This window comes from Ixodes scapularis, unplaced genomic scaffold, assembly GCF_016920785.2.
Source record: "Ixodes scapularis isolate PalLabHiFi unplaced genomic scaffold, ASM1692078v2 PGA_scaffold0__279_contigs__length_252992795, whole genome shotgun sequence".
Taxonomy (NCBI): domain Eukaryota; kingdom Metazoa; phylum Arthropoda; class Arachnida; order Ixodida; family Ixodidae; genus Ixodes; species Ixodes scapularis.
This window is the reverse complement of record NW_024609835.1, coordinates 226,090,583-226,116,515: the sequence shown is the minus strand read 5'-3', so window position 1 is coordinate 226,116,515 and position 25,933 is coordinate 226,090,583. Positions and strand designations below refer to the sequence as shown.

The 25,933-nt window shown below is 48.1% G+C and overlaps 2 protein-coding genes across 9 annotated transcripts in view; one reads left to right on the top strand and one right to left on the bottom strand.

Moving 5' to 3' along the window:
* LOC120844207 (hemicentin-2) overlaps window positions 1–23,486 on the bottom strand; it is a 378,065-nt gene extending 354,579 nt beyond the window's left edge. For 3 of the 7 annotated variants that reach the window (XM_042290941.1, XM_040502927.2, XM_040215858.3), the window contains exon 1: window positions 23,018–23,485. In XM_042290941.1, the coding sequence (XP_042146875.1) occupies window positions 23,018–23,159 (142 nt within the window). In that variant the 5' untranslated portion in view covers window positions 23,160–23,485. Of the gene's footprint in view, window positions 1–23,017 lie in introns of all 7 variants that reach the window. The other 4 variants (XM_042290939.1, XM_042290943.1, XM_040502926.2 and 1 more) reach the window with 2 other exon arrangements.
* A 146-nt stretch (window positions 23,487–23,632) lies between these two features.
* Window positions 23,633–25,933, top strand: part of LOC8035937 — a 465,884-nt gene continuing 463,583 nt past the window's right edge. Inside the window, exon 1 of one of the 2 annotated variants that reach the window (XM_029968194.4) lies at window positions 23,633–24,193. In XM_029968194.4, coding sequence (XP_029824054.3) covers window positions 24,106–24,193 — 88 coding nt within the window. In that variant the 5' untranslated portion in view covers window positions 23,633–24,105. The remainder of the gene's footprint in view (window positions 24,194–25,933) is intronic. The other variant, XM_029968195.4, reaches the window with a different exon arrangement.

Here is a 25,933-nt window from a genome sequence, read left to right as displayed (position 1 = left end):
CCGTTTTGTGTGACACAGGTGCCGATAACCATATTGAGTTCCACACACTAGGGTCACTCGTTATGCGGTCTAACCAGTGTTGGAAACAATACTTGGTAAGAGTATTTAATTTACTAACTACCTGCTTCATAAAGTATTTAAAATACTACTCAAGTTACTTTCACTGAAAAGCATCTTGACTAGAGTACAAATACTTAGAAATGTAATTCAATTACTTTTGAAGATACCGTATTTACTTGAGCAATAGCCGCACTGTTTATGAAAGAAACCCGAGGGTTCGCTTTTCCGCGGAGCACGCAGATTGCCAATCACCGCGATCGACAACATGATTCCAGCTGTTTACAGGACAGAGATAACGTCTTCGCGCGAAGATACCATCCGTGAAGGTTTCTTTTGTATGGAGACTCGTGTTCATGATCTAGTTATTCGCTATGCTATTTATGCGCAACGCGATGATAGGCATTATATGTGCTTTCTTGAAAAGTAGAAACAAGGGTCTTGTTCATAAATAGTGCGGCTATTACTCGAGTAAATACATTTGTATCGACGTCAGTGACAAACTTAATTATGCAGTTGCGCGAAACTGGTTTACCAGAATGGTTTATTAGCACGCAACAGCACAAAATCGCAAGAATAAACAAAGAAACAAAAGCATCGAAGGGGTTCTATATGGAGTGCAACTATAAAGAGCGGGATATCACTGATACATGTTAAAAACGATATCTGGGATAAAACAAAAAAAAAGAGTAAATTCAGTTATTAACATCGTTGAATCACGTCCTGCGGCGCACCTTAGACGAATCGCTTAACTACAATCCATATTCCCTATACGGTGAGCTCACTATAAACTAGCTTTAGATACGGAGATGAATGAATGGAAAGCAGAGACCCACATATTAGCCACAGCACTGGTTTCACCCTCTTCAAGGTTAGAAAGGCACTCAACGCTGGGGACGCTTTCTTGGCATATTGAGAAGTTATCCTGAGTCGTTTCCTGTCCTGTTCTCTGCTTATCAGTGCTCGCTTACAGGCAGTGTTTACGATAACAATAAATGCGAAACTGACGACAAAAAAAAAAAAAGACGGAAAAAGAAAAAGACGTTTTGCCGTAGTAGGCCTAAATATACAAGCAAAGAAAAAGTGATATCTTTTTGTGTCCATTACTCATTTTCTTCTATTTGTTCTTTCCTTGACACTGAAGTCTGCATTGCTGTCGTGGGTTGATCTCAATTTTGCGTTGCGCCACAGTGTGGCAATCTTTACTTCCGTAAAACCACCCTGTTTGAGGAACAAAGGGCGCCTTTGGGAAGGCGAGGGGAAACCCTTCATTGTACGAACTTTGGGGAGAAATATGGGTCAAATATCGGCACAAAACTGCGGTGGCTTAGCTCGGCTATACCAGGATCTACGGAGAGCGAGCTTTTGCGCACAAAATGAGAGGCGCTATCAAGTGGCTCCGGTGCAGTGTCAGACTTGGCTACTGCGCAACGGAGGTGGACAGCTGGCCACGCGGCGGCGCCAGTGCGTCTGCCGCGGCTATGACGTCACTCCTCTGCTATGTGCAGACCGGCGAGGCGCGCGCAGTGGCGGCGGAGCGCGCGGCAGCGGCGTCTCCGGCGCGCCAGCTGGGCGTCGAGTCACGTCACTGCTCCTCGCGCAGCACGGAGCACGGACCATTATGCGAGCCACTCGAAACTGCTCAACCTCGGCCAGTGTAGCTCAAGCTACAAAAGCGATCTTTTCACGAGCTCACTCTAAGTCACCGCAACTTATCGGAGCTAGCAACAGTGTCCACGTTTGCTCGTGCAACGCCTACCCCACTTCATACCAAAAACCTCGGGAAATGGCGAATGCCAAAAATGTCTTTGAGATAATGAGGTCAAGATACCTAGAAATGTAATTAAAATACAGTATCCAACACTCTCGAACAAAATTATTTGTAAGACACCAAGATACTTCAAAAATTATTTGAAATACAGTATCTTGAGTAGATTACTTGAGATATGCACAAGTATGGGTCTAACAAATCTGGGGCGTCAGCTGTCCCGCAAAGCTCTTTGGAAAGCCATTCTCTGGTATCTATGGAAAAAGGTCGGCCAATGGCGGGGCTCACTGAGCACGGCGGTGAAATGTCATGCTCAATGCTACCGCGCAATATTTATTTTGATACATATTCTGAGCCCTGTGATTGGCCGAGTTCCTTCGGTAGATTCGCAGTTGCGGAGCGATAACAATGTGCTCTTCGCCCTGCTCTCCCTCAGCTGTGAATGGCCGTAGGCGCCGACAGACGTATCACGCCGTTATTCCAAAACATTTCTCTCCGGGGTTTCGGAATACGAGCAGCAAGGACTACCGCAGTAAATTTTTTTTTTTGTTTTTGTTTATGACGAATTCTGAAATCACGGGTGTTTGATCGGTCATCCTCGCCTGTAAGTTTACTCTCACTGGGTTGGCTAAACTCACCGGCGCGCGGCCAAAGACGATTCCACTTCGCACTTTGCACAGCGAGCACCGAGCGAAAAATCTATACTTCGGATTCACTTCTGTCGACGTGTATAGTTGGCATGGCTCGGTCCTCTTATTGATATTCGGTAATGGAGGCTCCCCCAAAACAATCAGCTTTCGTTCGTCCGTCACGAAACGCGGCTTTCTCGTTGCGGGAGCTCTTAAAAGTATGTTCCACGGCACAAGCTCGGAAGCCCCGTGGGCCTCCCCCATAACCACCTCCGACTGGAATCGAGGCGGCACGACGCGGGCCGACCAACACGGATCGAAAAACCTTTTTTCTCGACGCTTTTACGAGCGGCGTCGTCCACACAACACATGACGGTCTATGCCGCAGAGATGCGTGTGTGCGTGTGTGCTCGTCTTCTTTGCGCGCACGCCACATATCGTGCTTGCCTGTCGCGTCACTTTGTCGCGCTATACCTCTAAGGCCTGGCTGGCTGTACGGCCACCATGCGAAAGCGTGCAGCATACAACAGATAAAAGTGTTCGCGCGGAGATTTTTCCATGTTTCCTTAATAAAAGCATCATACAACAGATAAAAGTGCTTGCGCGGAAATGTTTTCGTGTTTCCGTAATAAAATCAAAATTCATGCCTTCTACTTATCCTTCTTTTGCCGAAAACATTTTGAGGCAAAATGGGTTTGAAAATGGAGATATGAGCATAAAGGTAATACTAACGCTCTTGGAGAGGCCTCGCTTTTTCGGGCGTGTTTATCGAGGCAAAAAAAAAAACAGAACAACAAATTCTTTAAAAAAATCATTAAAAAAGAAATTCACCAAACAGATTTCGTTCGAAGGTTTTCCCCGCAGGAAACATTCTGGCTTTGTGCACCCTCGAATGAAGGAGCGTGTAATGGAGTGCCGAGCTTCCAGTGTGAAATACATTAAAACATGCTCCAGAAGCCAACGAATAGCTGACTTGCTGACGTAAACTTTGTTATGTATTCGTAGTTATTTTGATATTGAGCAACATAGTTGTACTTGGCGACAATACTGCTTCTCAAGCTGAAGCATAAACATTCGTTGCATTGACAGACGGCAGCAACAGAGCACTAACAAAAGCTGCTTGCTGTGTACGGCCAGAAATAAACGCGCGCACATTTCCGCGTCAGAAACTTTTTTTTTTCCTTAAGTATGAGAATCGGCCATGCTTGATATCGTCGCATGACGAAATAATGCTAATATGCAATCTGCCGGGATTTGAAGTAGCATGTTTACGACCAGTTATGTTAAGCCCGTGTGAGAGAGAGAGTGAAACACTGCGCAAACTGGACACTAGCTGATGTATTAGCAAGGTGCACGTTTCATTCGCTCTCTCTCTCTATTTTTCATTAAAAAGAGAACGATTATAATGCTTCTACTGTTACATAAGAAAAAAAAATAGTCTCTTGAAAGTGTGCACCGTCTTTTTACGAGCGACGAGAGCTAAAGCAAACGGCAGAGTGCAGCTTGCGGAAAAAAGTCTTAATTGCTAATATACTATCATGTTCGCTGGCGGCTTAATAAACTCAGTGTATTGAGAGTCCTAACCTTCTTATAATCGCTCATTCGCAGATATTGGTGCAAAATTCGATCGATACTATGTGGCACCTTTCCTACTGCAGCCGCCAGTTTCTTTTAAAAACGAGCACCGTCGAACCAATCCCGGCGTCGTAAAGAACTTCGCGTCGCTATTTGTTAGAAGAACAAACACCACCTTTTTATCTGGAAACTAAACTTAAAAGCAGTGAAGTACGCCCCTAGCGACAACATTTAAGCCACTATAATCTACTCAACGCACCCCGGGGCAGCGCAGGTGCGCGCCGCCGAGGCTCACGCCGTCGGCGAAGGATACACTGTATACAGCCACGAGCCTATCCTTCTTCATCTCGTCTTCCAACGTCCCAAATGGGCTCGGACGAAATCGGCACCCTGCGACGCTTTGTTTACGCGACTTAATCCTCCGCCGCGAGAGGGATTGCCAAACGCTCGCGGCAGAAGCGTGCGGCGTCACTCAGGAGTAGCTAGCGCAACTTAATTAAAAGTTGCGCTCGAGACCTATTCAGAGAAAGGGCCAGGGCAGACCGTCGGAGGGAGAGAGAGAAGGGCAAAGAGGAGCGCATCGTTCGGTGTAAGTCGTTTAGCAAGGAGTAAAGGCATTAGCCTTCGCACAGGGCCTCCTGATAAAGGGTGACATCTCGGAGTGGGCAAGGGCTGCGGACGCCAGCCGCGGATCGGTCGACACGCGGTAATTAATTCAGAGGGCCGCCCGAACTGTCCGAAGAGGAGACGGGGGCGTCGCCTTTCCTCGTCCCCTTCCCGCGTCAGCAAGGGGTTCTCCAACAATACAATAGCACGTTCTACCTTACGGTGGACCTCAGTGGACACTACGAACCATCGCAGCCAACGGAATGCTTCGTGAACTACACGTGACTTGCGGACGAAACGCTGGGACGCGAGGGGCACGTGCTTACGTGATAGCGCTCAGGGAGCTGGATTGACTTGGATGGATTTTAGCGTCCTTTGCGGTCCATCGTTAGGCGGACGGGTGTGTAGAAGCACTGGGCTGAGGCGCTGGACCGGCCGCTGACTGTCTGACGCTTCGCCCCCCTCCAAGCGATTCACCCTTGGGCGAGGCATCGTGGTCCTTGCGTTTCTTCTCTCCCTTTCTCTGTTTGTCTTTCTTTATCCACGCACTGATCTCGGCGTGCCAGGTGAAGCAGGTGGCCTCGGGCAACTACTTGGGAGTCCAATTAGCGAGCCACGGGAACTTGTCGTCGCCTCTTCGGAGGAAGCGTCCAGTTGTGACAATTAGTGGCGTCTACCGGGCCGATTCTGCGGCTTCACTGTTGGGGCTTTCATTAGGCGCCGACGAGCTAGTGCTTCGAGGGAGCTGAGCCCATCGAGGATAAAGAGCCTGTTACCTGAGCCCGCTCCGCTGCCACGGAGCTTCTGGGCAGTGGGGCGAGGGTTTCCTGGGGAAAGCTGACAGGATGACACTCGAGCTGGACTTTTGTCTCTGCCTGGCAGCGGTTGTGGTAATTAATTGCTCTTACGATGATTATACTGCTAATCCTGCGCTGGACTGCTCAAATTAATTTGAGTAAGAATCGTTTCGCAGGCCGTTCGAAGCAAAAATCTGCTAAGGATTGTGCACTAGCAGAACAGCACGCTAATGGCACAAGCTCTAAGTGCTTATGCAATAACACTGACAAGGTTTTTTTTTTTTTGTTTTGTTTTTCTAGATTGACTTAGACTAGATATTGGCTGATATCATACGAAAGAAACAGGCACTGCGATATTTCGTACTAGATTGTAAAACAAACCAAATAAACAATAATCGGGGAAAAAAATAAGCATCGTTTACTCTAAGACGTAAAAACAGTATGGCGTGGCAAAGTATATAACATCGCTCAGACTTCACGATTGCTTCCTCCTCGTTGTTAATCGGTGATAATAAGCGATACTCCATGTCCCGCTTTGATCGCGCTATAATGCGACGACTGTTAGTTCTGTATCCTGGAATTCCCAAGACTGCAATGAATGACGCCTACACTTCACCCTATCTCAAAGCACTCGGAGATGACACCGCGGGGCTATGCCCGAAACCTAGCGGGGTCGAGCATCGTGAAAACGGTCCCGTGCTCCAAAACAGGGTTTACACGGGCCGGAAGAAGACGCGAACACGAGAAAGTCATTTCGTACACAGAAAAAAAAAATCTGTCACCTACGGGGAAATGTCCTCGGGGTCTCGCGTCAGGGTTAAACGCCGAGATGAGGATTGAATGAGAACCCCGACTACGAAACAGGAAGATCCGATTTGGAAGGCAGGCCGACATTCATCAGTGTGCGCGCCATGCTGTAACCTATTCTAATACCGACGAGACTCGACCGGGGCCGAGGGAAAATGGCTGAGAGTGTAAAAAGGGGAGGGCGATAATCGGCTTCAGCAAGTCCCTGAGGCGCGCCGACGCGAAAATGGCCCCGTCCCCCCGGCGGAGCATTTGTTTTGTGGGCAAGGGAAATAAAGGAAGGGATGAATGTACGCTGTGTACGCGGAGCGAGGCGTTTCTGCCGACAAATTTATGCACCCCGGTCGGTAGGTTCACGAGGCGCTCGCGTAAGATTCCCGACGCGCGCGGTACTACGCGACAACGGGTTCGTGCTGCCGGTTAGAGGAGTCTTGTATCGGTTCAGTGAAACCGGTAAATGTGCGAGTACACACACTGCTGCTCACGGTGTTTACGCGGCAGACAATGAAGGCGGGAACCGAAAGAAAGGCAACGTGGTGTTCGTCCTCGCCCTGCTCCCTACGGGCTCGGAGAAGGGAGGCGGGCGGAGCGTGAACCCGGGCGTCGTAAACGACGGATACAGAAGCGGACAATAAAAGTAACACAGAGAGTGAACGGGGAGACGAACGCGATCCTGCGGAAGTAAGGGCGGAAGCGGCCTGGGGAGGAGCTGTTACGGCGAGCACATTATACTCCGACGCGCTGTCGCAGACTCAGTCCAAAAGCGTGATTCTGAATGGGGTGGCCGAACTCGCTGTCGGAAGTTTAGTCGGAACGTCCGTTGGTGTGGAAACATGTAGTCGGAGTAGGTGCCAGTTCTCTGTACGGCTGGTGGATAATTTGTGGCATTCCGAAACAACGATTGCATTCCGATTGCATTTCTTTGTTTAGCAGGAGCGAAGCTTCGACCTCGCTTCTACTCAAAATGAAGCGTAATATAAAGATCACCTCGCTTTGTTTCCTTGCAATGAAAGTTGGTAAAGCTTGCACGCGGCGTATTACGTCACAGACGCCACTGTGATCGATATTAGTAAAACGCTCCATTCTTTAACTGAGGTGTGAACCTAGTCCCAAAAAGTATGCAGTCGACGGGTTGTGAACTCCTTTGGTGCATAACACCTTCAAAACTAGACACCTAGTCCCAAAAACGTATGCAGTCGACGTGTGGTGAACTACGTCGGTGCATAACACCTTCAAAACTGGACAAAAAAGAAACTGAGACATTTACTTAAAGTGCGGAAGCATACTCATTGCTCGAACATTCGGCGTTCGAATTAACAAAGTCTGCACCAAACTATCCCAATTAATAAACCCCACGGAAGCGAATGAACAGCGTCAAAGGCTATGAACTGAAGATTAAAAGTTAAACTTCCCGGGTGTAGTGATTCCGTATACTCTCACATTCGACTCTGGCGTTTACGCTCACGTGGCAAAAGCCTACCTGCAACAACAACAAAAACCAAAGCAAAACAAAAACGAGAAAGGAGTACCCCAGCAAGAGCACAATTGATATGAGTGTCGGGGCCCCAAACCTCGACATTTTCTAGAAAAGTACAATGTACAGATATTTAAAAATATGTGACATCAAAATTGCCGCTTACCATGTTCTCAATCGGAGAAGCAATGAGGAAATATTTTTGGACGCGTTTTCTCTCGTGTTTGAAACTTCATATGTGCTTGCGGGCCGCTGCACTTGCTATTACCTTTCGAATTTCGCACGTTATTACGCACGCCTCAGAGAACCCTACTGCATTCCAAAATGTTAACTCAACAATCTCAAGTTGCTCTATTCTGTACCTCAGATTACTTTCTCACCTACGTTTTTGGTATGAAGTGTAGCTTTCGGGAGTATTCAGTGTCCCATTCGCTCAAACCTTCTTCTCGTTTTGTGTTGTAGAGTAGCAAAATAGCTCTTTAGGTTTAGTAACTTTGCATGATTTCGGTACTGAAAATTAATGTATTGAAATAAAGAACGAGTCATATTAAAGAGAGACCGATTAGTAAAAGTTTGCACATGTGAATACAACTTGACACATTCAGCTAAGGGTGGAACAACAAATTTATCTGCCTATGTTTATGTCCCACACTTGCAAACTCCACTATGTTGTTAAACTTTACGGTACAATTTGAAATATAAAAAATTAAAAAGTAAATCCTGAAATTCCATGTACGCATGAAGAGTACCGTGCTCTTTTATATTCAGTTTACAACTTTCCTATAGCTTGTGTTTTGATGCTGGCGACGAACAGACACCATCGGATGAAATGGAATTAGATGAGTTTGTAGGCCTGTAGTAGACATGAATTACCATCATGTTTGTGAAAACTACACCGTCTTTAGCCGCATCTCAGCATGCAAATTCACAACTCTCCGTACGCGATACCTCCGCTTCGGCAGGCAAACATAGCATGCGCCACACACAAGAAGACTCGCAATGATACCTTCCATATATATATATATATATATATATATATATATATATATATATATATAAGTCAAAGATGCGTACTGTCGGAGTTACTAATTCGAAGTTTATTACGACGTTTCGAGCGGGGACCGTCCCCGCTCGAAACGTCGTAATAAACTTCGAATTAGTAACTCCGACAGTACGCATCTTTGACTTATTAACTTTTCCCGGTCCATTGTTTTTATATTTATCTTACTTTACCTACATATATATATATATATATATATATATATATATATATATATATATATATATATATATATAATTTTCTGAAAAGGCATAATCTCATATACGCTCTCGTATTCCGCCGCACAACACACAGGACGTGCCAAAGCGCTCCGAAACGAAAGGCTCGTCTTATTCCTTGACCGTCGGGTCGTCGTCCCCCGTGCTCCCAAACCTCTTTTCCCACCGGGCCCATCCTCTTCCGGACTCGCGTCAAATTCTCCCAGAAAAGAAAAACTCGGCCACGGCTCTGCACCTGACTCACGCGGCCTTCGGACGTCAAGGAACGAGACAGCTGGAACCCACCTCGCTTCCCCAGTGACCAGTGGACGGACCGGGCACGCGGCATGAGCTCGACACTCTCGATCGATAGTTTGCCCCCCCCCCCCCCCCCCCCTTCTCCCTCTTTCCCCGTTTCCCTAAAGATAAACTGCTTCGCGCGTTTCCGAGCAGCAGCAGCTAGCCGATGCCAGAAACCGCCACCGCCGCTCTCTCTCTTTTTCTCCCTCTCTCACTCCCTCCATCTCCAGTCCACGTTCCAGCATCCCTTCTTTTCATGCACAGGGCACCCATTCCGAGCCGTATAGGAATTGTATCCCTGAGCGGCGGAACGAACTAAAAATCAGACACCTAAACAAGTGCGCGCTCGGGGGAAGAAAAGGGGAGCTCCTCTTCCCTACAAATCGTCCTTTGATGTCCGGCGAGACAAGCGAGCGTGCGACGACGCGCTCTGCGGAAAAGAAGGGAGAACGAGGGCGTCGGCGACGTCGTCGAGGTGGAAGAGAGAGCGGAGGACTCTCCCTCGCGGCGGCAGCAAAGATTTGCACCCCCATTCTCCCCCGGCTGATTCGGGGTAATCAAGGAGCGGTTATTAGATGGGAGGTTCTGCCAGGCTGGCGGCGGCTCTTGATGGTCTCCGGCGCCTTCCCGGTCTCCTCCTCGGAGTAGGCTGTCTGCCTGCCCTCCCGCGGCGCGAGGCTCATCCTTCGAGGACATCTTTCCGGTGTAGGGTGCGTGCGCGGGATTCGGGACGGAGGAAACGCTGTTTTGATGCTCTCGGAAGCGGGGTGGAACGTGCGGTGGAGGGGAGGACGGGGTCGTGGGTGCGAGAGTATGGCGCGCAGAAACGTTCATCATGGAGGGCACTCTGCGAACGCCATGGAAAGGAGTCGCCCCTTGGAGAGTGCTCGCGGTGAAATATCGTTTCGCGGATTTTCAGTCAAACAGAAGCCTTATAGTAATGTTCGGTGGGACCATGCGCGACGTTCTGAAGTCTTTCTATTTGGTCATCGGAGTCGTCAAATCAAGCACTATAGTTAAAGCTTACGCATAAGTGCTTCCAGAGTCCCTAAGCGGGCGACGCCTGTATGGTACGGACATTCCATTCCCCGACTGTTTTGTGGGCGGCGTAATTCGGTTGCCTCGCAGACGGCAGGCGCAAACGGCGACAGTTACGATTTGGAAATGCGGCTGCCCGAGCTCTAGACACGCTGCGCAGGCGATATCCTTTCGGAGCCTAGAGTTCGAGTATAATATTATTTCGTGATCCTTTCCACGTGAACCCCAGCAGAACGTACAGATGTCTGCAACTACTATAGCTTTAGTTTGTGCTTCTGCTGCAGGAAGGTCGTGTAGCCAAAGTCTTTTCGAAAGTTACGAGTTGAAGCCTCGCATCGTTCGCAATATTCCACCGCTGAGACTTATAAAACTAATTAGAGCTGTGTGCATGCTCTGTAAGGGATGACAGCCCTTTGAGGCTGCGCAGGCCATTCCAAAAAAGGGCTTCTAACCGGTACCACTTTCAGCGTCTGCGCCCTCCTGGGCCGTTTCTCTCGATCACGCTCCGGAGAAAAGTTTTGGCATATTGACTGACATCCATAAGGGAAGTCGTGTCCAGAGCTGCTCTGTGCGTCTTTTTACGTCATTTGACTCGCAGCAGTTGCCCGAAGCGCGAGTGCAATTCTGTCTCCCGCACGTCGAACGTCGAACTCTGCTTGGCTCTGATTGGACAGTTTGTAGACCTCAATACTAGCTGCTTCGAGGTCTATCCCCTTACCCTTCCAATCGAGCCAGTCAGACATCGGCATTCTGACCAGGCACGTAGCCAGGAGGGAGGGGGGGCCCATGGGGCCCGGCCCCCCCCCCCCCCCGAAATCTTCTATTTTGCTGGGGCCTCCTCTCCCCCCTACCCCTCATACAGCATCTTGTATGAGGGGTAGGGGGGGGGCGGGCCCTCCTCCCCCCCCCCCCCCCCCCAAACAAAATCCTGGCTCCGTGCCTGATTCTGACGTTACCGGAACCCTAGCGCAAGAGGCAGACGGACCTGCGGTCTGAACACCGACTACGACGCCCTGACCAAGGTAGTAGAAACAAAAAAAGCGGCGGCTCCCTCCTTGAGACGACACTGGCTGCCGGCGGCCTAGTTTTTTCCCGTCTTTTGCAAAGGGGGCGCGATGCTGCCGGTGGCGCCGCCTGCCGGGGACAGAATAATTAGTTCGGTTCTTATTCCGACGACGCCGTACAGGGCCTGGGCGGCGTGACGGATAAAGCAGGAGTCGTTAGCCCAGCAGCGTCGTTCCTCCGTGCGCGAAGCTTCCGAGCGGCAGCGGCCCGCTCTTCCCGCAAGAGAGCTTTCCCTGAACGCGGCCTTCTCCTGGGCTTCCGTTTTATTTTTATTTTTTTATTTCTTTCCTTCCTCGACGGCACTTAGAGGAAGGTGTGTCGTTCGAGCGCAAAAACACCTGCGGTTTGCCCGTCCGTTGCTGTAACATTCGTGTGGCGCTAATGGGCGGAGGAACGTACACAGGAGCAGGCCCCGTGGATTATGCGTGTGTCTGCGTTCGTACGCCACCGAGGAATGAAAGGAAGAAGACTAACGCCGTGCCTCGGCGTGCATTACCGTTCGACACGGCGTGGGGGAAAGTTAGAATGCCGCAGCTCCTTTAGGTTTCATTGTTCAGTTGATGTCGTGAAGAACTTGGTTCTTTGCGCCGAAGTTGTCGGCTGAACAGTGGTTTTGGGACTTCAAGCCGCAGCAAGAAGAAAGAAGTGCACACTGAGCGACATTGTTAGCACGAGCAAAACATCGGCGCTTTCTCGCCTTCTGCTTGGAAGGAGTATTGACAAGCATCAAACTTCACCGCCCAAAGTTTATTTTTTATTCTTTACTCAAAGAACTCCTGCAGCGCCTAGAAGAAGCATAATTGCAGGGGGCGAATAATAACAAACAAAACATATCAGCACTTGCAGCACAAACTATACATTCCTGTAAAACGTTCCATTCCTTGACCGTCCTCACAAAAAAAAAAAAAAAGAATTTTCGTTATGTTCTAAACTATTTCATTCCATCACAAAAGTAGTTAGCACTTTGATTCTGCGACAGAAACATAAATAAACACGGTAACTGGTTGTCAGCGTTAACAGTGTCGCTCTTTTTACGTCTTCCTAAGAGTGTCCACACCAGTCATGCAATCTGTATTCATACATTCGACTGTATGAAGCACGTTGGGATATTTCTTCGCTACTAAACAACTTGGTCTCAAGATTTACCGATAGTAAAATCACCATTTTTGTCACAAATATTGCAGTCCCACGTATGAGTGTGGCATATCGAGATTGTTGCCCATTCAACCAACCCATTGTTTTGGGCATGAAACGAGGAGTAAAACTATACAGTTTACGTTTTGTTGGAAAAAGAGTTACCAGAAGAATGACGCCAAATTCAGCGCCAAACATTACATTGAAATCAGTTTTCTCAAATCAGCGTTATATTGGAGCAACTGCCATTCGTAACGTCCGAATATTTAACATACTCAATGTTATAATGGCTGAGAGCCTTTTTTTTCCTTTTAAAACACGATGGTTAACAAGAGTACATCAACCGTAGCTCATACTCTCATGCGCCAGGAAGAATTCCACTATTTTTTATAAATGTGCCCAATTGCACTAGAAACGTTGATAAAAATTGTTAAACCCAAACCAGTCATTTTGGGCGCCTACAAATGAAGGACACGAACGGTCGATCTCACCTCATGAGTTGTTGACTAGTTACAAAAATATATCAGTTCCTTTTTTTCTTTTTCTTTTTTTTCCACGTGACAGAAAATGAGACTGTAACTAATGCTTGAGTCTGAAAATTCGATTTACGTTTTCAGTTTCCTACGTCCAGCGGACTAGATTTTGCATTAAATCAAGGAGTACGGAAAAACTCTACGGCAGGCAAGAAAACCACCGCTAGTTCCGTCTTCACAACTTTCTGACTTAAGGGCAGTATTGGAACGAAGGACCTCCATTAATTGTAACACACACGAAATGAGATCTATGCCTAAATAAACGGGAAACTCCGTGCGCGCTGAAAAAGGGAGACCCTTTGTTTCAGCCGACCCAGGGACAAAAGGTGAGCGCACTAAAACAAGAAACAATCTCGCAGTGGCCAAAACATTGCACTCACAAGAGAACCGTAGTAAACAGTGCACAAGTAATGCGCGCTAACGCTTCTTGCATTTCCGGACGACTAAGAAGTTAACTTGCACCAACTTTGCTCGGTGGAAGCACTCTGGACAATCGCTCGGTTGCTTCCGTGAAGCCCTGCAGATCAGGCAGGATCGCGTTTATTGCAAAATCTCGGCCAAGTCACCTGAAACAAGCCGAGACAAAGGACAACTGTCTCTAATGCGCAATGCCGCTCTCTTCTTTTTTGCTTCGAGACTCCTGACTGCGGTGGCGTCGCTCTCGGTGAAAGATGCCGACGGCTTTGCGGCCCCTCGGTCGTTCACTTCTGAGGCGCTCCGCGTTCAGCCGGGAGACTTTTGGTTGCGCATGCTCTGGACCCCATCATTAACCCGACTCGTCAGCGTGTCGACTGGCAGGTACGCTCCTTGCGCTGTGTGGTCTCCGACCCTTTCGTGTATTTGCTTTGTTTTTTGCCTATTACTTAACGAGCGACGTTTCTTTTTAAGGAAGTAATCCGATCATTCTAAACAGCCCGCACGACTGGTTCTGCATGGCAGATATAAAATCTGTTATCCCGGTACTCAGCATCTTCTAGGGTTATAATATTGGTGAATTCTCGCATTTCATTTGCTTAGAGAACCACGATCTGACTCGCTTTCCACACAGAAAAGTCTAACCTAGACCCGAGAGCATTGCTGAAAGTGTTCACCGGTTTGGTAAGAATTAGAGAGTTTCAATACGAAGTAAATAGCTGGAAAAAATAATGCGAATAATAAATGTAGGCCTCTGATGGTTTTCCGTCACGTAAGGGACAAAGCACGGCGCAATAAGTGTGATCTTTTATACTCTGTAACCTCTAAGCTGCAAAAAAGAAAGGAGAGGGAAGGGAGGGCGCGGGCGAGGACAGAGTGTTAGAAAAAGCGCCGAGGTATAAACAACACGAACTGACCTGAGTCCCCAATAAGCCGTTACGCCTACGGGGCCACAAGCGTTCATTGTCTGAACACTTAATTGTAATTGCCGGCTTTAATGGGTGGTATACATCAGTTCCTTCTAAGACCGATGAAGAATCAATCTCGAATCCATTTGCGTCGATGCTCCGCCATTCAACATTTGAACCAGAAAAGTCCTAGTATAGTGTCGCGTATAATGCCTCGCTCCACGTGCGCCGTTAATCTTCCTGACGTTTCCATTATAATGCAATTAAACCCCCAACCCGAATGATCACCCTTTCCTTTTCACGGGCACCGTCTTACACAAACGAACTGCGAACGCCAGGATTCATGACAAAAGCAGGCCGAGACAAAGCGGCGCATTTTGCTTGCCAAGCGGACGTCCCAGCCATCACAAAAGAACAACGAGAGAAAGTGAGACGAACAAGGTCGAAATGAAGCGTCCAAAGACGCCTCCTCTCCCCTAATAATGGCGACCAACTTTCTCCTCTCGGCGACGTATACTTTGTTTTTTTCCACAACGCGAACAGTTGCTCCTTTGTTCCTACCTCACAAGCAGGGGTCGCCTTTGAGATCAGACGAGAGTCCAGAAAGAAATATAATCCACACGTTCCGTAGGGCCATTTAACAAGCCGCCTTGTCCCGCTCGCTTATTCGTCTCTTTGCGCTCTAGTGGTAGCCACGTACTAGGAAATGATATGAAGCAAAACGTTCGTGCTTGCAGGGATGCTATATTGTGAGCCTCGATCGAATAAATCAGAGACAGAGGCTTTAAATTTGTATTTCGTTTCTTTTGTGCCTACATACATCATTAGCTGGTGCATCACTAAACCCTACAATGCACATTCCCGATGAACTAAGAGTCGAGAATGTTCGGAAGGCTGAAGCATGTGGCGCAACAGGTCTCAACGAGTAATAAAGTTACTAAATAAGTTTCTTAGGTGTCCGCTTTTTCCGGCTGTCTGAGAAACAAACGGACGTGATTCTGACGCCTACTATGACACAAAATTCGGTTCGTTGCCGTTCCAGGAAAGGCCAAACTCCGTGTAAAGACATGAGCTACGAATTTCGTTCGGCGGCATGCGCTGTACGCGTGTTCTCATAACAGTGGCTATCGCACCACGCGCAAAGCGAACGTGCCGCCGGATGAAGTTGGTCGGTTTTAGGGGCGAAGCTCCGTAGGGTATAGCCTTGTGCGTCCGTCCGGCCGGCGTCCGTGCTCACATAAAAATAAAAAAAATGTTTGCGCAGTCGACAGGATTAGAACGTGTGCGGGGAGACCCCAATGGATTTCTAGTCCATCGCCTTAACCACTCGGCCACGACTGCGGGACGAGTAGGGGGCTCCGAGATGTGGTAGTAACTCAAGAGCTGGGGATGTCATGGATGAAACGTTGCATGTAGCCGCTCAACATCTATACAGGAGAGGGTGCTGTGGTCAAATGCGCATATAATTGCTTTAAACTTTGCATGCATTGGCTCAACGTTTATAGACGAGACGGCGCTGCGGTCAAATGCTCAGATGCGTATATAACCACGATCCATACAACACATTCTCTTTCTGACATGGATGGTTGACTTACGCGGTGGAGATGCGTTCCCACGGCTTCTAGCGGATCCAAGCTGATCCGCTAGAAGAACCACTGGCTCTGCATTTCACCCACCATAAAGCAGTAATAATGAAGTCAAAACGCAACTCGAAACTCAGCACAACCTGCACTTTTGGCGGTATAATCGCTTACTGGCGTTCAGTCTTAAATACTTATGTCGGAAACCTCCTGGTTTGTTTAGGACGGAGAAAAACAGTTCAATGAGGACAGCCTGTGGCCAGGGTCACTCAATCTCAATACTGTCCCTATGGCCGGGCACCCAACGGAATCCCAAAATCTGAAGATAAAGAGAATCAGAGTTTCAAAGTTCTCAACGCTCCGCCATTCTTAATATGTAAGCGACCGTAACTTCCGCGTTCATGCCGAGTAGTTTGGTTGTTTAGAAAAAACGTTGTTCGAGAGTATTTCGCGCGCCTTACGAAGGTGCTTGAAAGCACGGTATTATTGGCAGCTAAGTGTACAGGCAAAAACAAGCAATTATTAAAAAAAAAAAAACATTAATTTCGGGTAAAATCCCTCTAGAACACGTCTGGAAGCCCCCCAAGGTAAAAGTGGGTCAACGGGGTCATGTCGCTCACTAGGCAACGGGGAAAAGAGCGCACGTTTCATGCTCATTTTATTTCGCGCCCTCAAAATATACTGAGCGGTATGACGGCATCCATCAAATCTCGCTCCGCGCGCCGGTCGCTGTCGCTGTGTCGTTTCTCTAATTTAGGCTCACTTCGATTCCAAACAGTGTTATGTTCAAATTGGATACAAAGTGATTAAACCGAACACCGGACAAAGCGCCCGCATTAATTTATGAATGTTTGTCTTTGTAAGGCGGCTCTCTCTTTTCCCCTGCCCCGCATTCGGATATTCCATTCTGGTTGTGTTGAATTCCAAACCGGGAATATTTAATTGGAAAAGGCCCGCTGGATAGAGTCACGTTCCACACCCAAGCATTCAGTTTCTACATTTAGTGAACGTGGAATTGTAGTAAAATCGCTAGCAGAATATTAAAGGCCAAACGAACTTAAAATCGCTTCCCTCGGTGTGATGAGCCAACATCGTACGAGCATAGATGGCCCAATCAAGTGTATAACGGTTTCCCTGGGAAACCATTAAAAAAAACCTGCATTTCTCACCACCCCCATGTTTCGCTTTATGTGTCGTAGCGTTACTCAGATGCAATACACGATACGCTTTTCTACTTATTTAATATGTGATGTGTTCGGTCAGGTGATTTCAAGCGCGCAATGGATTCTGACGAAAACAAAATAAATATTTAGGCTGTTGCCAACCCTCCCGCACACGTCGCGCGGGAAGTATAAGCCATCTATGCTCAACGGACACTCAAGGCCTGAAGAGGAAAGCAACCTTGAAAGAAATAAGAGTGTGCTCTAATAAGCCTACATAGTCACGTGCAAAAAAAATCATAAAAATAAATTCAAAGATTCGAGGCGATTCATTACCCACAATTAAATGGAGCGCCCCGAAAGCAACGCTAATATATAAGTCGTTCTCTTCTCAGACGAAAGGTAAGCACGCATCAACCGGCGGCCCCTCCTAAGCACAAACAAACCCGTTGTCTCGTTCACCGCAGCATTACAAACGAAGGATGAGATGAAGCTTAAATAAATTAACGAGAACAAGGCGTAAACACAATGGGCATACGTCACGGTTCCAGTGCGCACAGTACGTTCGAAACCCCAGAGAAACAGGCTTTTCTGAGTCTCCGACCGCGGAACCACGAAGGAAGAGAATGAAAGAAGAAGAGAGAGAGAAAGAGACCTCGGGGGCAATCCTCATCAGTGGCAATCTCGGCCTCACAATTACGCCGACGGTCAGTGCACGTCGTTCGTGCGACTCGGCGGGACGAAGACGAGCCAAGCCGCAGCGAGGGCAACAAGCCGTCCATCGCCAGTGCCCACGCAGACAACGAGATCGTTCCCTTCCCCCTTCTACCCCCCCAAAAAACACAATGGGCAATTGAGACAAAGGGAAACTCCCATGTGACCGACGGCGGCGGCGGACAGACAATTGCGGCAGCGCGGTGGTCTCCCCTTCGGCTGGCCTAGCGCCGCCGAGCGCTCTTTCCCACTCGGCGATGAGCGCCGCGGCAAAGCCAGCTTTCGGTTCCGGTCTCTGATATCCCTTTTGCCGTCGGCGCTATCGGCGAGTGGAAAAGCTCACGCGGGCGGCGGCTTCGATGAGGAGCGGCGACGACGACGACGCCCCGAGGCTGGCGCGCGTAAACCGTGTTTGCGAAGCCGGGGTGCGGGCCGGCCCGGTACAGTGAGTCGTAAGGGTACAATGGGAAGTCTCGTCGATGATCGCGAACGTTCGCTTCGGACGACCCACTACGTTCGTACGAGTTTGTAACGGAGCCGGCTTTCTCGCTCAATCGGCGCTCATTGTTTTGAGAGTTTCATCAGTGGCTGCAGCGAGCGAGCGTTTGCTGGATTATCGTCTAGTGGGGCTTAGTCCGAGAGGCGAATCGACTAGTAACGGTCGAGATTTCATCGAACACACTCCAAAGGTAGTAGGCGTAAGAAACGTAAAGTAAACGCTGTCCCACCCCAGAAAAGTGCGACCTTGTGTTCTTATGTGGAGTACATCAACGCGAAGTGCGGTTTTCCGGCAGTTCCTTACGTATTTTCAATTCGGGAATGTGCGTCCTTTTGTTAGGCTATGTAATTGATCCTCGTTATGCATAGGCACTGCTTTAGTCGAAATGTTTCTACCCATTTTCTTCGCTTTTATCAGGCACTATCGTTACCCACGTTGTGAGTAGAAGCAGAAGAACAACTTTTAAGGGGTATTTTTATGAGAGCGTATTCGCCTAGCATGTTTTTTCCTTGGTGTTCCAATGACCGGGGTTACGAAACGTAGATGAGAAAATACCAAAAGGCAGCCTCGCGCAGGCGTGACTGATCCGAAACATATTTTTGGTGGAAGCAAACTGTAGCCGCAACCAGAATTCAAAGACCGATTCCGGCTGAATCACAACCTCCGTTCGCCTTTTCACTTTCACGGATCATACGTTTACAGGTAACTTAAGATGCTCGGGACGTGCGGATCGCTAAGCGTCGAAATAATGCTCGGCAGCCAATCAAGTCGCGGCATTAGGATATGAGAGGGCCCACGAACGAATCACCGAGCAAGGGGCGCAGAATCGCAAGTCACACCATACATTTCTTAAAACTACAGTGACTACACAAAACACATCCGGGGCTACACTCGAGTCGAGCGCACATCTGCCACACTAACCTCCATTCTCGACACACCCTCTCAGCCGCGAATAAAATAGACGAAGGTCGTTCGTCAAACGCGTAAATCACCCACTTTTCGCCGCAACGCTTTTTCTTTTTTTCTTATTTTTATCTCCCACTCAAGGCGAAGCGCTTTCTTCCGATACAGCTAGGGCTCTTCGCATCCCGTTGGCCCCGAACTCACTAAAACTTCACCCTTCATTCCACTCGGTATCACTCGCCGCCACCCTCGCCCTCACCTTCCCCCGCGCTTCCGTCCGAACGCCGTCTTGCCCCTCTGCCCCGTCGCTTCTTCCCCGCTTCTCTTTGATTTTCGTTTATTCTTTGTCCGTTGTAGAGCGTGTCTCGCGGTCTAAAGCGCGAGCAGGCACCACCGGTGCAGCGGTGGGGAGGGTGCGACGTCTCTTCCGGCACTTCCCTCCCTCACGCGGGGCGTACTTCGCAACTCGGCGCCGAAGCAGCGCGCCGTGCCAGACGGGGAGAGGCTGCTCTCGGAGGGACCCACTGTTTTAGTCTCTCGGAGCTCTCCGCGTCCGTCCCGCCGTCGGGGTCCCGGCACGAGACGGGAAACAAACATCTAGAGAGAACCCGGCGAACGGAGCGAGGAGAGGTAGACGAGTGAACGGAGAGAACGAACAGACGGGCGCCGGGGAAGCTAAGAAGAAGAAAGAAGGAACGAACGGAAGAAGAAAGTGGAGCAGCAAAAAAGCGAGGGCGTGCCTCACTGATATATATTCGCCCGAGTACCGAAAAAAAGCTTGCGCACGTACGGCCCGGAAGGGGGAAAAAAAAGAAAAGCAAAAATAAAGAGCCGCTGGCATTACCGAAAAGAACAAATATGAATAACTGAGTAAAAAGGAGCAATATATTGATTACGCCGAACTATATAACGAGGGCGTTGAAGTTTTTTTTTTCTTTTAGAGTTTTTTCTCCCTAAAAATTGAGAAGCTTTTTTTTTTTTTCGAAATTTATTTTCTGCGAAAAATCTTTCGGCTCTTAATTTAGTCGATATTCTCGTCCAAATATTATATTTCGCACCAAACTTTGGAAACACGCGTAATATGGTGTTCTAGCTGCGGCGCGTGAAGGTATGGAAGGAAACTGCGAAAATATTGAAGTGGTGGCTCACAAAAGTGTGCCGGGTATAGCAATGTTCCTGTCGAGTTGGCAGCTTCTAGTCGGAATCAAACCAAGACGTTTCTTTTTTGCTCTAGCCACTGGAGCATCTTAATCAGATCATCTACGTTGAATATGTAGTTGTAAAAACGTTTTTATGGTTTTGGGAATTGGGAGTTCTACCAATAACTAAATTAGCGGCTTCTAAAAAAGAATGAACAAAAAGCCAATACTTTTGTACGTAAAATCTGAAGACAGATCAAGGCAAATAAGCCTTCCAGTCACTTTTTTTTTGTGTTGAAACCTAATTAGATTTTTTGTGCCGTAAGTTCAGTTCGAGGTAGTAGCCAAATGTTCCAAATAATGTAATTAATGGCACATTTTTCTCAAACCCCACGGTCTTTGGTTGACAATAAATTAACACAGGAAACGGGATATCAATTCCTAGTAGACAAAAACATTAAACCTGGTAATCATTCCTTATACGCAAAGAAAAACAACAACACAAAAAAAGAGATACAGGAAAACCTCGTTATAACAAAGTTGAAGGAGCGATCGTAATTATTTCGTTATAACCATTAGTTTGTTATAGCCAATGTTCATTTCTTCCCTAATAGCAAGCAAGGGGAATTATGATTGCTTTGTTATATCCATTAGTTTGTTATATCCCATTTTGTTATAACGAGGTTTTACTGTATATCTTACTCCATTCAAAGTGACCTCGCTATCTTGCCGTAACGTGTGTTGCCGTGAATAACATATCCGTCTTCTGTTTTACCTTAGCATCGACCACTCACGTCAATGCGATGTCAAAGCATGGACAATGCGCTCATTCTGTGGAGTAGGTGGCTGTAACGGCTCCTAGAGCTAAGAACTGGAGCAGCCAGTCTCGCTTTTCTAATATATAAGTAGTGTGACCCGCCATGCCTTCTCCACATCTTCGTCAGGGCGCGAAGAATTACATTCTCCTCTCATATCCGAAGGAACAGATGAACAAAAACACGTTGCCACGCTGCTGAATGTGACACTCGAGTCTAATGTTCCTATGTAGACAGATTTAGAAAAAAGATGTGGAAAACGGAGTAATAAAGTGCTCGCAGAAATAGAAATATCTTCATTTCGGCGCACACGCAATAGTTTATTCATGTACGCAAATCCCTCAGCACACCAAATTAAAAAAACAAAAATGCCATTTTATGAGGGTGAACTAAGAGCGTGTTTACGACTTCTGACGTCACATAGGATTTCCGCTTTTGAGCAGAGTGCAGCTCTATGTGCAAGTAGGGCAGGTTTCTCTCAAGCAAAAAGACACTTGACATAAAACGAACACCGCCAAACGTTGCGTGATCGTAAGACGTAAGCATGAGGGCAGACCGAAACAAACGGACATTGCTGAAACGTTTCTGCTGCCTTCCAGTTGTGTCAAGTCCGAACAGAGAAAGGCGAGATGTATTTTAAGGTAAAAATGAAATGTACGACCTGTTTGTTAATGAATAACTCAACCCGACAACCTGATGCTCATTTTTTGAATGTACGTAGCTTGATATTTATGTTGTTTCGTTAAATACGCAACCGATATAAGCATGTCACTCTATATATTCTAATATAGTATCTTAAAACTAAATAGTAACGCGGTGAATTAAACTGGGGACGTAGCTTCGTTATTCCAATGGCAATTTCCACAGGGCGTTATGCAATGTAGGAACAAGACTAAGGCGCCTCACTCCAGCAACATCAGCTGAGCGGGAAAAACCTTGAAATTAGCAAACAAGTACTAAGACGCACATGCCAAAATAATCTTCTAAGAAAAACAAAATGGTGAGGTTTTACTAAACGTTCTTGTGAAAGGCATAGCAGTAGCGTGTAGACACTCGGTTGCCATGTAAGATCTCTGGAGTTTGAAAAGCAAATGCGTAGCGGTGTTTCTGGTAACAAGACGGAGAATCGTCCAACGCCCTGCAGACACCTGCAGTGTTCGTGCGGAAAGGCATTGCTTGCGGGCCACGAAATCTCATCGACAGCTCTGGAAAAAGATCGGTGTTTCTTCTTGCGTGTTCCGCAGGGAAGCACTCGCTCGGAGAGGCTCTCGAAAGCCTGGCACGCGCTCGGCGACCTACGAACAACCTAAACATGTGGTTCCCAAAGAAAAGCTTTCTATCAAGCTGTATCTGTTTTCTATGGTTCGCTTTCCTATATAACTGTGAATGCATGACTGAATGTGATATTCTTTTGATTTCTCAAACGCTTCAAAACTTTTCATGGCCTTCATTGAGGTAGCATTCGATGCGCGACAGAACACTCAACATGTGAGAGCAAATAGCTGGTTTATTTTGTTTTTGTGCTCTGCTTTGACCTTCAACTATGCACTCTTAATTTCCTTTCTTTTTTAGGCCGATAGCGTGCCAACTTTTTTGGTGTACCTTCCTGACCCAAACTTGCTCGTGCGTTCCGGTTGAACATGCTCCTAACGTTAAATGAACGAGCACAGTGAGACGTTCAGTAATCAAAATTTTTAGTCCGACGTTAAGACCTGACACCCCCGCGAGCAGCACGTCTTCTCCGCTGCCGTCACCAGCCAAACCAGATAACTCAGTTTGGCCTCGCTATAACGGAACTTCGCGTTCCCTTTGGGGGCTCATCGAGAGCGTGGGCTTTGCGCTCACCTGAGGCGAAGTGCGGCGTTACTCCGACGAGAGCCAACAGAAGCGGCAGCACACACATCACCGGCGCAATCCGCCGGAGCAGGTCGTCGACGGTGCACTCGGCCTGCCGCCGTCCTCGGGTCCTGTTCCCACGGCCGGACATCGCTACGCCACCGCGCACCGTAGTCGGCGAGTACGACGACCGAGCACCAAACGCCGCTACTCGAGCACCTCTCCGCCGCCGTCGGTCGTCGAGTCACAGCCGGCGTTCATCGATGAGAACGGGCACGATCACGGCCCGCCGCACGGGACCTCGTCGACGGAGAACCGAGCGCGTGCTACAGCGAGACACCTCACCATACCAGCAGAGGCGTGCGTGTGCGCGCGTCGATGGCCAAGCGAAACACAGCCGCGATGGGGGGACGCAGAGCGCGCACTCACGAAGCCGACCGCACCGTCGAGATCAATGAAGGCGAGACCGAAATCGCCGGGAGAGCGAGCGCAGCGCACCACGTGGCCGAACCCCGAACGCGCGGGACGGTGAGAAGCGAGCGACCCTCGGGCCAATCAGAAAGCCCGAAGCGGCTCGTTTCGCGGTGCCCGACGCGTCCCTGAGATGGCGCTGCGAGTCGTTGGCGGCAGATTCGGTTTCGCTTGGGCTCACCCCGCCCGGCCGCTCCAACTTCGGCACCGGCCGCCAGCACACCGTTCCGAGCCGCCGGATTCGGCTTTTCTTTTTTTGGCGTTGTTTTTTCCCATCAGCGACCGGCGGCTAATAACGAAGGCGCGCTGGATCCATTGTTCTGGGGAAGGCTAACCGACTCCTGCGGTCCGGCAGCTGGCAACGGCCGGTTGCCGGCTCTGCGAGGGAGGGGGTCCCGTGAGTTTGCTCAGGCCAGGCTTCCGCTGCGGGGCGGAGGGGGGACAAGGCGGAAGGGGAGAAGAGGGCGAGGAGGAGGGGGCCGGCTGCCAGGCGAGGGATCCCCCGCGTTGCATGCCGGTCGTCCTCCGCTCTCCGGGACGCCTCCTGCCTCTTGCCAAGCGCTGTTTTCCGTTTCACAGGTGGAGTGGGAAGCAGCGCGTTGGGCCGCTGTGCTTTCGTGAAAACCATGGGCCTACGCGAACGGCAACACCGGCCTATGCTACCGATGCTTCCGTCCGTCCTCGTCGCCTACTTCTGCGTCGTCTGCTTAAACGGTGAGACACGCCAACAACTTTTTTCCGTCCGAGTTGGAGTGAGTCGTGGCGCGGTTGCGCATCATCTGTTCGAAGATGAGGAGCACGAGGAGGCGATCTTTTTTTCTTTCTCTACCGCTCTCTCGCCGCGCGCGCTCCGCCTGCTGCGACGCGCCTGCGCGTGGTTCGAGGAGCACGTGGGATATCAATGGCTGCGTCCACGGTGCGGTCCGCGGGTGTCACTTCGCAGCCCTCTCGATATTCATTGTGGCGGGCTTTTTGTTATTTTTTCGAGACGACCGTGGCGACGGCTTTGAGTGCTCTTCCTTTCGAATTGTGGTTGTTGTCACGCTCATCCGCGTGTTTATCAGTGTCCTACTTTATTTTCTTTTTTCACTCCAGTTAAGAGAGGTTTAAATGAATGGCCAGATAATGTCTGTTCACTTCCCACTTTTCACGTTCCTTTTCACTCCACAATGTTCAGTTCATTTCTGCAAAATTATTTCCCAGTTTTCATATCGTTACGCTTTAACGTATGGCTTTAGCTGTACTATATCGTTTTCGTGGTGTATTATCTTTATTATTCTGCTCCTTTCCTCGTATCAGAAAGGATCAAAGGAACGGCCCCAAGATTATCCTGGAGCGATCTCGACAAAACGAAAAAAAAAAAAAAAAATATATATATATATATATATATATATATATATATATATATATATGTATATATATATATATGTATATATATATATATATATATATATTTCTCCTTTCGATGGTGTCAGCAAGGTACACGCCGTTGTCACCCACTTTGAGCGACGTCTGTGGATCCGTTACACTTTCTTTTTTTTTTTTTGAGCGGGACGTTGAGACACGCGATCCCGTGCCGTCAGTTCTCCATTACAAAAGCAACACATGTTTCAAACCACCGTGAAATATATCCTCTAAAGGTAGTCGAGACTGTAGCTGGTGTTTCACTGCAGTGCAGTGCGTGTTACAAATTAAGACGAGGGGAATTAAAAAAAAAAGAAAGAAAAATAGAACGCGTTGGACGCGTGACAATCCTGTTGTCAGTTTAAACGCTGGCACACAAGTGAATGCTAAAAAAAAAAAACAAAAAAACCATGCATTATAAAACAAAGTGTTTATACACTAATTTGAAACACCTTGTCGTCTCGTCAACAGGGACACCTAATAACATAGTTGCAAACTGTCACTTCGTTAAGAGTCTACGCTCGTTGTCTTTGGTGTGACGGCTTTACTTCGTGCGACATTATTAAGGTGATCAATTCGAGAACTTGCCCTTATCTTGTTTTTTTTTCTTCTGTTGTTATTACGAAACATTGAACAACAGGGTGCTCAGAAAAATCATCCACTCCTTTCGACGGATGTATTCTAGCTCATCATACCTCTTTTTTTACATGTTCCTACCGCTGAGCAAACGCAACTGGTATAATTTGCATTAGCATAGAGAGAACGACAACTCTTCACTTTTCTTCTAAACGTCAAAATTAAGTCGCTTTATTTTGCCCATCATTTACCTTTTTATTTTATTTATTGCGCCCAAAAGGATAATCTATCAGTAAAACGGCAGATCTACTTATTTCCTGACCTTCTGGTTTACTATTATTTATGTCAGCTGTAGTTTTCCGTTTTTTTTATATTTAAACTATAGTATTTATAAAGATGATGAGAGCTCAAGAACTGCCGAAACTCTTATTGAGATCCTTTTATGGAAGTGAAAATAAAACGAGGAACGGGCTC